The 12,752-nt window shown below is 41.7% G+C and overlaps 1 protein-coding gene across 1 annotated transcript in view; it reads left to right on the forward strand.

Moving 5' to 3' along the window:
- The first annotated feature begins 305 nt into the window (after window positions 1-305).
- LOC121271757 (deleted in malignant brain tumors 1 protein-like) overlaps window positions 306-12,752 on the forward strand; it is a 45,598-nt gene continuing 33,151 nt past the window's right edge. Inside the window, exons 1-3 of the mRNA XM_041177996.1 lie at window positions 306-412; window positions 6,510-6,578; window positions 10,172-10,483. Coding sequence (XP_041033930.1) covers window positions 367-412; window positions 6,510-6,578; window positions 10,172-10,483 — 427 coding nt within the window. The 5' untranslated portion in view covers window positions 306-366. The remainder of the gene's footprint in view (window positions 413-6,509; window positions 6,579-10,171; window positions 10,484-12,752) is intronic.

Genomic DNA, 12,752 nt, shown 5'->3' on the forward strand with positions numbered 1-12,752 from the left:
CGTAACTGTATATAAACCGAAGGAAATTGCACGAATTAATGAAATTGAGCATTATTAAATCCAACTTTCTAAATCTGAATGCTGATTACCTGTCGGGCGATTTCGAGGTCATAAAACCCCTCCCACCTTCACGGCTTGGATGTCGCTTTGCCTAAATTGGTAATGATATCGATTCCAGATCTCTGGTCCTGAAAAAGGAAAGCAGAAATCTGTCGCATGCCCGGATTTAATAATCCCTTTCCGCTGATTAAATTGAACCGCTGCCTGAAGAGCGCCACATGTCTTTCTCACCGCGCTGGGGTACTGCTCCTTCGCAGATCCATTGATCAGATGCTCAACAGGTTTCTCTGATACAATCGCCGTGAAATGCATCGCTTGGGGACGTTCGTGATGATTCTGCAAGTTTTACTGGGTAAGTATATCGTTATTCTGCTTTTCCGAAATCTGGAAAGGGTGCATTGTATTGGAATGATTTGGTACATTTCACTCAGTCGCATAGAATCCTTCGCTATTTGTTATACTGTCACAGGAACAATCTGCAAACTCGCCTTTTGAGCCATCATAGTAATTTGATGGTCCCAATCTATATCAAGATTAAAGTTCCCTCCGAATAATCACATTTCTTTTGTTTCAGGCTCCAATATGTTCTTCTTTAATGACTTGCCCAACGGTATAAAAACTGGCCGCTTGCCTATAAACTGCTTACAGCCGTGTTTTCTGACTCCTGCTGTAACTAATTTCCATCTGATTCTACTTCATTATCTTCGGAGACAAGATTCGTTCTCTTTTATGTCATTATGTCAACATTTACTATCAGGATCATCCCGCTTCCTTTCCATTCTGCCTCCTTTCAAAACTGTTGTATAGCCTGAAATATATATTTCCCAACATTGATCGCGTTGCATCATACTTCTGTAATTGCTATTAGATCTAAATAATTTAACTTTATTTGTCCTAACTTATCTCAGATGTTTCGCACATACAGATAAAGAGCAGATAATTTCATTTTTTTACTTCTGTTTCCTGCAATGACCATAATCTTTAATGTACTTTGTTGATGCTAACACTCTATCCCTTCCTATTCAACTCTGCTTGCCTTTGCCCACATCTCTTTACTGTTCCGATACTTCGACCTTTCTGTTTGGAAATCTAAGTCTCCCTTCACCCGAACACCAACAACTACACCATCCCCCGCAACCCCGTCCCGATTGGCATGAAATTTCAATCTTAAATTCAATTAAAGTTTCTTTTTCACTTGATAGGTCACTGTACCCACCAAGTGACTGTAAGGATGTGAATCACCTAACTGCGGTTAGTTTACTAAAGGAAATTAGTAAATAATTATTAAGTGAAATCCGCCGGATTATAGATACCTCCACTCCTCTGAAAGTTTTGCGTTTGTACTGGGCTCTGTATTTACTTAAGTAGTAGATAATGCTGAGGCATTTGCATTAATCTCACGCCAGAAGTGCAGAGTGAATGATATATATCGGCATCCTCCAGAGACCCCCAGAATCACATATGTGAGACTTCAGCCACTTCAATTCACTCCCCGTGATAAAAAGCAACTTGCCGCTTCCCCAGCCAAGCTGTTCCAGTACAGCTACAACACTGTCATCAACTCAGCAATGTGGACAATTGTTCAAGAATGCCCTGTACACAAAAGGCAGCGAAAATCTAACCCGACTAATTATTCTCAAACTAATCTCGACCATCCGAAAAGTGATTCCAGGGGTCATCAACAGTGCTATTAAGCGTAATTTGATTGGTAGAATTCTGAGAGTGGAGACGGGGATTCCTTCTCACGCAGAGCTCGCTAGGGGTCTGGAACACTTTGCCTGAAAGTGTAGTGGAGACGGAGAACTTCAACTAATTTTTCACTTGCCTGGATAAGCAATTGATGCCCAGTAATATCCAGAACTACCAATTCCTGGGAAATGGGAGTAGCTTGGGTGACTCGTTCTTCAGCCGCCGCAGACACGTTAGGCAGAGCGGCCTCCTTCTGTGATATAGTTACCTACATTTTCTAAATGTCATAAATACCTGAAAAGAAGGAAAGTGTAGGGGTGTCAGAAGACAGCTGGGGAGTGACGATACGTGAACTTCTCCTTAGGAGAGCCAGCACAAACAGGATAGGCTAAATGGCCTGCTTCTGTGTTATAAAGATTGTATGATTATAATTCTTCAAAAAGATAAGCTGTTGCCTTTGAGTAAAAGCAAACTTGATCATGAGCTCTGTAGCAAATTGAATTAAATAACGTATGGAATTTGCAGCCCATATTGCACCCTGTGGAATATTATTTTCTACAGAAAGAGATCTATTATGGATCATAGACCTGATGTCGCCTATTTCACGCTGCTCCAAATGTTGAAAGTACTCCCGCTTTCCTCCCTTCTTCTGACATTTATTTCTGTTACCCAATATTAAATCAAAAATCCAAATCTAAATCAAATAAACAGGTTTTGTGATTTGATTCGAACAAGAAACAAAATAGTGAATTATATTACTTTAGATTATTGTTTCGATTGTAAATTCACTGTAAAGGAACCTGAGTTCACATCAAACCACTATAGATGTCCACCAACTCATGCAGCGGCATACTGGCAGGCCGCAATTTGTGCAACAATAAGGCATGGGTCGTCATGCATTAAAAGCTGTTATTTATCTTAGCCCATCTTAGCCCAAAGGGAACTTGATATAGATTCGGACCATCAAATTGACTATGATGGCTCAAAAGGCAAGTTTGCAGATTGTTTCCGTGACTTGGAGTGGCACGTGCTGGAACTGACTAGGGATAAGATTCGTTCTCTTTTGATCACCTTGCATCATGCTTCTGTAATTGCTATTAGATCAAATATTGTGTAATGAAACAGTGTTAATTAGAAGTGTCATTATAAAAGATCAGATGGGAAACAATGCCTATTATACCATTCAATTCCATCGTAAATTAAAAGTGACAAACTTGAATCGCAAAGAAGAATCTTGAATATAACCTGAATAAACTACTTAGTTACTTGCGAGAACTGGCTCAGGTTAATTCGGCAATTAGACTGAAAGGTATGGAGGTAACAGAAAGGGGGCAAATATTTAAAAAAAAATAAAATGCTCAACAAGGTACATTCCATTGAAGAACAAACAGTCAGCAAGGAGGATTCATCCGTGGCTAACACAGGAAGTGAAGAATAATAGTAGATTTAAAGAGGATACTCACAATGCTAAGGAAAGTTGCGAGTCTGAGGCTTGGGAGAGTTTTGAAAACGAGGAAAGGGCCACCAAAATTATAATAAAAATGCAAAAAATAGAATATGAGATTGTAATAGCACAAAATGTAAAAACAGACTATGATAGCTTTTAAATAAATATTTAAAAAGGAAGCGAATAGCTAAATTAACGTTGGTCCCTTAGAAACCAAGGCAGGGGAGGTGATCACAGGGAATGAAGTAATGGCGGAGGCATTGAACAAATATTTTATGTCTGTCTTCGCAACCGCGGGCAGAAGTTCCATCATTGAAATAGACAATATACCGGGGCTACTACAAATGAGGAATTTAGGGAAATTAATAAAAACAGAGGTAAAATCTTAGAGAAAGTGAAGGGGCCAAAATCCAACAAATCCCCGGGACTCGATGGCCTGCTCCATAGTGTTCTAAAGGAAATACTTGCAGAGGTATAGATTGTGCTAGCTATGATGTTCCAAAATTCCATAGGTTTAAGATTGGCCCCAATAGTTTGGAAGTTGCACTGATTTCAAGAAAGGAGGGAGAGAAAAAAATATTGAGCAACAGGATAGTTTGTCGAACATCAGTTCTTGGGAAAATGCTGGAATCTTCTATTAAGGGAGTTTTAAAAATTCACTTAGAAAAACATAATCTAATTAGAGAGGACCAGCATGATTTAACTAAAGGGAAATCCTGTCTGGCACACCCCTTCGAGTCTTTGTGAGAATGCAACAAGGAGGGTAGTTAAAGTGGAACCAGTAGATGTAGTAATCGTGTATTCACAAAGGCATTTCTGGTGCAGTACAGAATGTTAATAGTCAAAATAAGGTCTCATGGAGGTAATAAACTAGCATGGACAGAGGATTGGTTAACGGATGGAAAATGGAGAATACTCATAAGAGGGTCTTTTTTAAGTTGGCAGATAGTGAATAGTGAAGTGCTGTGAGGATCAGTGCTGGGGTCACAGCTATTTAAGGTCTATATTAATCACTTATATGAAGAGACAGAAAGTGATGATAATATCAACTTATGTGGAAAAGTAATCTGTAGGGCGGCAGCAATGAGAGATTTACAAGTTACGTGAGAGGGCAATAAATGTGAAGTTATTCACTTTGGACATGAGAACAAACAAAACAGAGTCTTTTTTAAAAAGCTGAGACACTTGTGTGATGCTCAAAGATACTTGGATGTGCTTCTACAAAGGGCGTACAAACTTAGCAGGCCTAAGAATGAATTAGGAAACATAGAAAGCTTGTCTTTAGTGCAAGGGAATTGGAGTACAAGAATATGGAGATCTTGCTACACTTGTACATGGTCATTAGCAGACCACATCCGGAGTATTTTGTGTAGTTTTTGCATTTAGGAAAATATATACTTGCACTGAAGGTGGTACAGTGAAGTTTCACTAAATTGGTCCCTGGGATGAAGGGGTTGTCCTATGATGAGAGGCTGAGTAAATCCGGCTTATATTTTCTGGAGTTTAGAAGATTGAGACGTGATCTCATTGAAAATTATAAAATTCTGAAGGTGGTTGATAGGTTGAAAGCTGATAGGCTGTTTCTGCTGCTCCGCGAATCTTAAACACAGTGGTAGAGTCTCAGGGTAAGGAACTGATCATTTACAACTGAGAGGAGGGTAAATTTCTTCACTCAAAAGGTTGTGAATCTTTAGAATTTTCATCCCAGAGGGATGTGGATGTTCCGCAGCTGAATGCATTTAAGGCTGGGATAGGGAGATTTTTGGTCTCCACGTAATTAAGGGATATGGAGAGCAGGCAGGAAAATGGAGTTGAAGCCCAAGATCAGACATGATTGTGTTGATTGGCAGAGCAGGCTCGATGTGTCTTATCCCCTGCCCCTGTTCCAATGTCTTGTGTTTTTTAATACCTGCACTAACTGTTGTAATGGGAGAGATGAGACCCTCTGAAAATGAAGAATTGTGTGAAAGAATAAAACTTGTGGGAACGCAAAGTGATCATGGAAACACAGAGAATAAAGAAGAGATGACCAGTCATCATGTGTATAATGGGTGCTGGTGGAGAGAGAGAGAAAAAATTCGATACAACATGACTGTAAACAAAAAGATGATTCGGCAGTTCATGAAACTTATGGCTATGCAAAATAAGGGTGAACGGGAATAATCTGAGCAGATTAGATCTTGTCTCTTTTTCTTTCCAGTTTTTTGGATGAATATAGAAATCAAAAGACATTAAAAACATATCCCTGATTCACGAATACCCGTGTTACACCCGATCATGAGAGTTAATGTTCCCCACAACTGCACCCGAAAATCTTTGTAAGATGGTGAGCTTCATCCCACGGACCCCAAATCTATATTCTTACAGTGTTCTGTTCATGGTAAATCCCATCTCTGTAATACCGCACAGTCCCGGTGATGCAATCTCGCAGATGACATTATTTTCCTTTACGAAGGTGCAGAACGGGCAAGAATATAAGATAAGTGTCACAATTTAATTCATGAGGATGATTTATGAGGTTGATTTTGATGTGGATGGAATTTCAAATTGAGAATGATGTATAACAGGCTGTCAACTCGCTACACTATCACACGAAGCCCAGATAGAAATACTGCATCGGATTTTATCACGTTTTATTTCAAAAGATTACTTGGAAGTTTACTTGTTTAATTAGAATGTATAAAATAAAATGATTGTGGGAATATTATTTATCAGGGTGCATTAACCACAATGCACACCATTGCTAAGAAATGGAGTCAGATCAAATTGATTCGGACGGTAGATTAAATTACCATGGACGGATGTTGAAACTAAATGTGTGTCTCTTTCTCTGAGTTGGTTCAATGCGATGAGTGATGCTCCCTAGGAAATGTCTTGTGTTCGCCTTTATCTAATAATGCCTTGAAATTCTATGGGCTCCCGGTCCTCAGTATGCAATTCAATTGACTGGCGAAGATCCAAAGAGTAGGCTGTTGCCGAAAATATTCAGTCATTTAAACTCTTCCTCGTGAGACCCACTGATATCATCGTGGGAGGTTATGGCATCTGCTGGGGAGTGGAACTAATGGCCTTACTCTTCAAAAATCTAACGCAGACCCAATCATCCAAATGCCCTTCTTCCCTGTTGCAACATTCCATAATTCAGTGACTATTCCCTATACAGATATCTTATGAATGAAGGGCTTCAGTTGCTCGCATAGAAATTAACAAAGTTTTTATTTTGAGGTTGAAGTTTTCTTGTTCAATTATTTAATGCCAGTAACCAAATACTTTACATTTGTTCGAATTGATATAATCGCTTTTCAAATTTCAGACGCAACAGTTGGAACCTCTTTGCACCCTACCCGTCAAAGTGAAACAGTTGAAGCAACGACTCAGAAAGGTACATGTTTTTTACAATTGGAACAAAATGCATTATAAATTGTTAAGTATAGGAATACAATAATCGTTTGCATTGATTTAGCAAACGTTGCTTAGAAGATATACTCCACTCACCTCGCACAACGTTGATTTTCTGAGATTATACCCTGAGACTGCAAGGCAGTCATCCACTGTGGACATTTGGTTCTGTTGAAAGCATGCCCCTAAAGTAGCTTAAATATTTATATTTAAGAATGCAAATTATTGTTTTAATAATATTTGAAACAGCGGTTATATGATCATAAAACCATATAAGACGTCATTCGGCCCATCGAGTCTGCTCCGCCATTCAATGAGATCATGGCTGATCTGATAAACCACAACTCGACTTTCCTTCCTTTTCCCATAACCCTTGATTCCTTAATGATTAAAATTCTGTCTATCTCAGTCTTGAAAATACTTAACGACCCAGTCTCTTAAAACCTCGGGGTAAAATATCCCCCACATGTTCACTACAATCTGACAGAAGAAATTCCTCCTCATCTCTGTTTTACTCTGAGGCTATGCCGTCTGGTCCTAGACATTCCCACAATGGAAAATCAACGCTCAGCATCTACCCTGTTAGCCCCCTAAAAATCTTATCTGTTTCAATAAGTTCGCTCTCATTCTTCCAAACTCACATGAATACAGCTCCAAGGTACTCAACCTCTCCTCATCAGAAAACCCTCTCCATGCCCGGGATCAACCTCGTGAACCTGTTCTGTACCGCACCCAAGGCCAGTATACCTCGCCTTATGTAAGTGGACCAAAACTGTTCACAGTATTCTTGATGTGGTCTAACTAGAGCCTTGTAAAATTTTAGCAAGACTTCCCTATTGTTATACTCTATTCCCTGCGAAATAAAGGCCAACATTCTGTTTGCCTTCGCAACACCTGCTGAACTTGTATGTTAGCTTTTTGGAACTCATGCACAACGACTCCCAAATCCCTCTGTGCTGCAGCTTTCAGCATTCCTTCTTCATATAAACAATACGTACTTCCTTTATTCTTCCTGCTAGAGTGCAAACGCTCATATTTTCCCACATTATATTCCATCTGCCAATTCCTGCAGACTCACTGAACCTGGCTATATTCCTCTCTTGAATCCTCGTGTCATCCTCACTACTTGCTTTTCCAACCCATTTTTGTATCATCCGCAATCTTGGCAATAGTACTGTCATAGATTTTCTTCAGCGTCCTGACTCTCTCTCCCAGATAAATTTCCATTGTCTCTTTGTACAATTCCTCGAGCTGGATTCCTCTCTTTGTCAGCACTTTGAAGCTACTTCTCCAGAGCAACTTCTCTTTTCCACCATAATTCTGATATTTTATGCACCGCACACTACATTTGTCCAAGAATTAGGAGGAGTATGTCATGATGCTTATCAATTTTGGGGCCCCAGTGATAAGCATGGCCACACGAGAAAACTCAGCTGCTATGATATAGTAATGCAGAAATATCGTGAACTCATGCAGTGCAGGATATCATTTTTTTTTTTGTCACCTGGATCCTGACCTTGCCTGTGGATGATCAAAGCGCTGGGATGGTAATCCAGAATGAGCTAAGGATATCGTGATGTTCTCGAATGTTGCAAGTGACTTATCTGATACATGCAGCTGCCCACATGCAAGCTTGTTAATGATAGCCAAAAAAAATGCATTAAAGCCTTATGCAGCAGGCATTCATTTTGTTTCGTGATTTGTGTAATTTGAACGACATCTAACACCGCTTTGAATTTGGAACTCTACCAGTTAAAGTTCGAGAGGACACATTGCTCTTTCTCCATGGGCTGGATTTTGCCGTCGGCGGTCATTAAGAATGTCGCCCGGACGTCATCCCGCCCCACTTAAATCCCCAGGAAGGCAAGGGCACAGCAAAATCAGCAGTCGGCCCACCGACCTGTCAATGGCCATTTGAGGCCATTGCTAGGATAATTAAAGCAATTAAAGGACCTGCCCGTCCAAACTGAAGGTTGATCGGTAGGCCAGGAGCCCCAGCGGGCTTCTGAAAATACACGAAACCTCATCCACCGGCGGGATGAGGTTTCATGTAGGGTTTAACAAACTTTTAAAACGTTTAATGAAATTTATTAACATGTCCCATCCCCTGTGAGATTGTCACATAAGGGGGACTTGGTAAGGAGTTTCTTATTTTTCTGTTTTAAAAGTTTGTACAAGCTTTCCTCTCTCTCACATTTGGGAAATCCTCCCCCACCAACCCGCCCGCACAGGAAGGGATCGCGCTTCCCACCGGGCGTCACGCTTAATTGGCTGGCCCACTGAAAATGGCGGTGGGTCCTGCTTCTTCGTCGGGGATTGGCTTGACGGCCGCCGGTGATTGGTTTGGCCCCGACCGCCCGCCCGGTAGGCAGAAAGTTCTGCCCTATGATTTCTGGGCATCGTGATGTAATTTCTGCGAATTCTAAGCAAGAAATCAATAAGGTTTTTTTGTGCGAAAAAGTGCTTCTGACGTTCACTATCAGTCAATGTGCTGTCCCTGTCCTGCAATGTGACAAAAGGCCCCGTCACAAAAGATGCGAAGAATTATTTCACAGTCATCCTGTAAATTATAGTCTGCGAAAGCACTACTGATTCCTCTGACCTTTTGGAATGGACCCTTTCCAATCCTCTTCCATTTTATTGCAAATGCGACATGCACAAGGAAATGGTCAAAAGGTCCTCGAATCTATTGAAATGTACTCCAATCAATAACCCTGTGTCAGAGCGTCATAATGATAGCGGGGATTTGTCACGATCCTTCAGAAATGTAAATAGCAGAATAACCGCAAATTCTCAACACAAAACTTTTCACAATTTCTTTCTTTGCCTTTCAAACTGACTGTCCGCCAGGTGGAACCTTTACTTCCCTTAGTGCCGACTTTCTATAAGGGCAACCTGCAATTGGTCTGTGATCAGGAGGAACAGAGGAAATGTGGCCACAGCGGATAGTGTTATTTTCACGTAGTTTGCACACCAATGCCCTATTCTGCCGCTCAAAACCTCATGTATAACAGACAGTGCTGCATGGAATTGCGGGTCAATGCAAATAGGACTCATTGGCTGGTAGAAATCGCCAGTTTTGAGTTCCTGCTCAAGTAAAATCTTTTGCCCGATACCAAGAGGCAAAACATATCCGGAATTACATTTCAATGTTCACTTATGCTGATACTGATACTGTATCTCTAATTAAATTTCAATTAGATTTCATAATAAATGGAGTGTGGGCGGCACATCCATCGTATCATCTCAGTTAGCCGCGCCATATTGTAAAGATTAATAACATACATTGTTTCAGTATCATATTTTAAAACAAAATAATTTCGAAAAACAGACGAAAAGTTTTTGACAGAAACACACATTGATGTGTTGGAAGTTAAGCCAAAATATTAAGCCAATAGCAAAACGTTAAAACAAACTGACACATTAATGCCTGTAATAATACTTAATATACTAATTAATGGACACAGTTTAAGCGTCGGATTTTGAAGTGGTTTGTAATGATTACAAGATGATTACTTCAGTTCAGTTGGGGAATGTTTTGCATAATTATTGCTTCTCCACTTGAATTATTACCAGATTTGAGGCACGTGAGACTCGTGGGCCAGCGGTCGTCTTGTGTTGGAGAACTAGAAGTTTATTACCGAGGTCAGTGGAGATCCGTCTGTAGTAGTCTGTGGGATTCAGCTACTGGCGAAGTCGTCTGCAAGCAATTTGGTTGCAGTATCTATCACAGTTCAACAAGCAGCCCCATCTCACAAGAAACAGGATCTCCGTTACTGAATAAGATTCAGTGCAATGGAACAGAGGCTTCACTGTCGGAGTGCTCATTCAGTGCGTCGGGCCTGCAGAGTTGCGAAACTGGGGCGATTGTAACCATTAAGTGCACAGGTATTTCTGTTGTTAATCGGTGTTGAATATGTTCTTTCACACGCTATGTTGGCTTGTGTTTAAGTTATCCCGTAATATCACTGCAATCCGCACACGTCGTCACGGACTGAGAGCGATATATAATGGGAGTGGCAGGGACCAGTCTACAAGTTAGAAAATATACGTAGAAAACAAGTTAAGAGCAAGATTAGGCAATTCAGACCCTGAGACTGCCCCGCCATTTGATAAGAGCAGGTGAAAGCCACTCCATAGCCATTCGATTTCTCAGCTCCATTGAATGCCAATCAGACGTTAAACTGCTTGGTGACGCCGTATATTGCGCCTTCGAGGGATGGTGACCACTCAGATCCGGTGACTCCCCAGTATGACCAGCGCCACCGGGAGCGGTCGGCACTGCCTGTGCTCCGGTGGGGTCTTGGAACAGTATTGTCACTGGAGCTCTGGGCAACGGAAAGTGAGGCTGGATGCTGGCGGGTTCTGATGATGCCACTTTCCAAAACCGTTCCCCTGACATGTCTTCCTTCTTCCTTAACAGAGGTTTTCCACCCACTGAGAATGACAAGGCCCTCAACCGTTTCCGGCCCATCTCCTGCGGATCCACCCTCACAGAAGCATGATAGGGTCCCCTTAGACCATAATACCTTAAGATGTGGCAGCATAAATTAGGCAATTCGGCCCATCGAGTCTGCTCCACCATTCAATCACGGCTGATAAGTTTCCTAACCCCATTCCCCGGTTCTGCCCGTAACCTTTGATCCCCTTACCAATCAAGAACCTGTCTATCTCTGTCTTAAATATGCTCAATAACCTGGCCTCCACAGCCTTCTGTGGCAATGAATTCCATAGATTCACCAATCGCTGGCTAAAGAAGTTTCTCCCCATCTCTATTCTAACAGGTCTTCCCTTTACTCCAAGGCTGTGCCCTCGGGTCCTAGTCTTTCCTACTAATGGAAGCATCTTCCGCACGTCCACTCTATCCAGGACTTTCACTATTCTGTAAGTTTCAATCAGATCCATTCTCATCCTTCTAAACCGCATCGAGTATATTCCCAGAGTCGTCAAACTTTCCCCATAGGCTAAGATTTTCCTTCCTGGGATAGTTCTTGTGAACCTACCCTGAACCCTCTCCAGGGCCAGAACATCCTTCCTGAGGTACGGGGCCCAACAATGCTCACAATATTCGAAATGTCGTCTGACCAGAGCCCTATAAAGCCTCAGCAGCAAGTCCCTGCTTCTATATTCTAGTCCTCTCGAAATAAATGCCAACATTATATTTGCCTTCCGAACTAGCGACTGAAGTTGCAAGTTAACCTTAAGAGAATCCTGGACTAGGACTCCCAAGTCCCTCTGAACTCCAGATTTCTGAATTCTCTCCCCATTTAGAAAATAGCCTATGCCTCTATTCTTCCTACCAAAGTGCATGACCTCACACTTCCCCAAGTTATATTCCATCTGCCACTTCTTTGCCCATTCTCCTAACCTGTCCAAATCCTTCTGCAGCCTCCCCGCCTCCTCAACATTACCTGTCCCCCCACCTATTTTTGTATCATCTGCAAACCTAGCCAGGATAAACTCAGTTCCATCATCTCAATCATCAATGTATAAAGTGAAAAGTTGTGGTCCCAACACTGACCCCTCCGGAACTCCACTAGTCACTGGCCGCTATCCTGAGATGGAAACCCTTATCCACACTCCCTGCCTCCTGCCAGACAGACAATCTTCTGTCCATGCTAGTACCTTGCCTCTAACACCATGGGCTTTTATCTTACTGAGCATCCTCCTGTGCGGCATTTTGTCAAAGGCCTTCTGGAAGTCCAAGTAGATAACGAGTCTAACACACTCGTTATTTCCTCAAAGAATTCTAACAGATTTCTCAGGCATGACCTCCCCTTGATGAAACCATCCTGACTTTGTCCTATTTTACCAAGCACTTCCTAGTATTCTCAAATCTCATCCTGAATAATGGACTCTAAAATCTTACCAACGACTGAGGTCAGGCTAATTGGCCTGTACTTTCCTGTCTTTTGCCTCACTCCCTTCTTAAACAACGGGGTTACATTAGCGATTTTCCCGTCCTCTGTGACCCTTCCTGACTCTCGTGATTCCTGAAAGATCGGCACTAACGCCTCCACTATCTCTTCAGCTCTCTCTTTCAGAACTCTGGGGTGTAATCCATCTGGTCCACGTGATTTATCCACCTTCAGACCTTACAGTTTTCCTACTGGCTTCTCCTTTTTAATGGCCACCATACTCACCTCTGCCCCGCGGC

Source organism: Carcharodon carcharias, chromosome 2 (genome assembly GCF_017639515.1).
Source record: "Carcharodon carcharias isolate sCarCar2 chromosome 2, sCarCar2.pri, whole genome shotgun sequence".
Lineage (NCBI taxonomy): Eukaryota > Metazoa > Chordata > Chondrichthyes > Lamniformes > Lamnidae > Carcharodon > Carcharodon carcharias.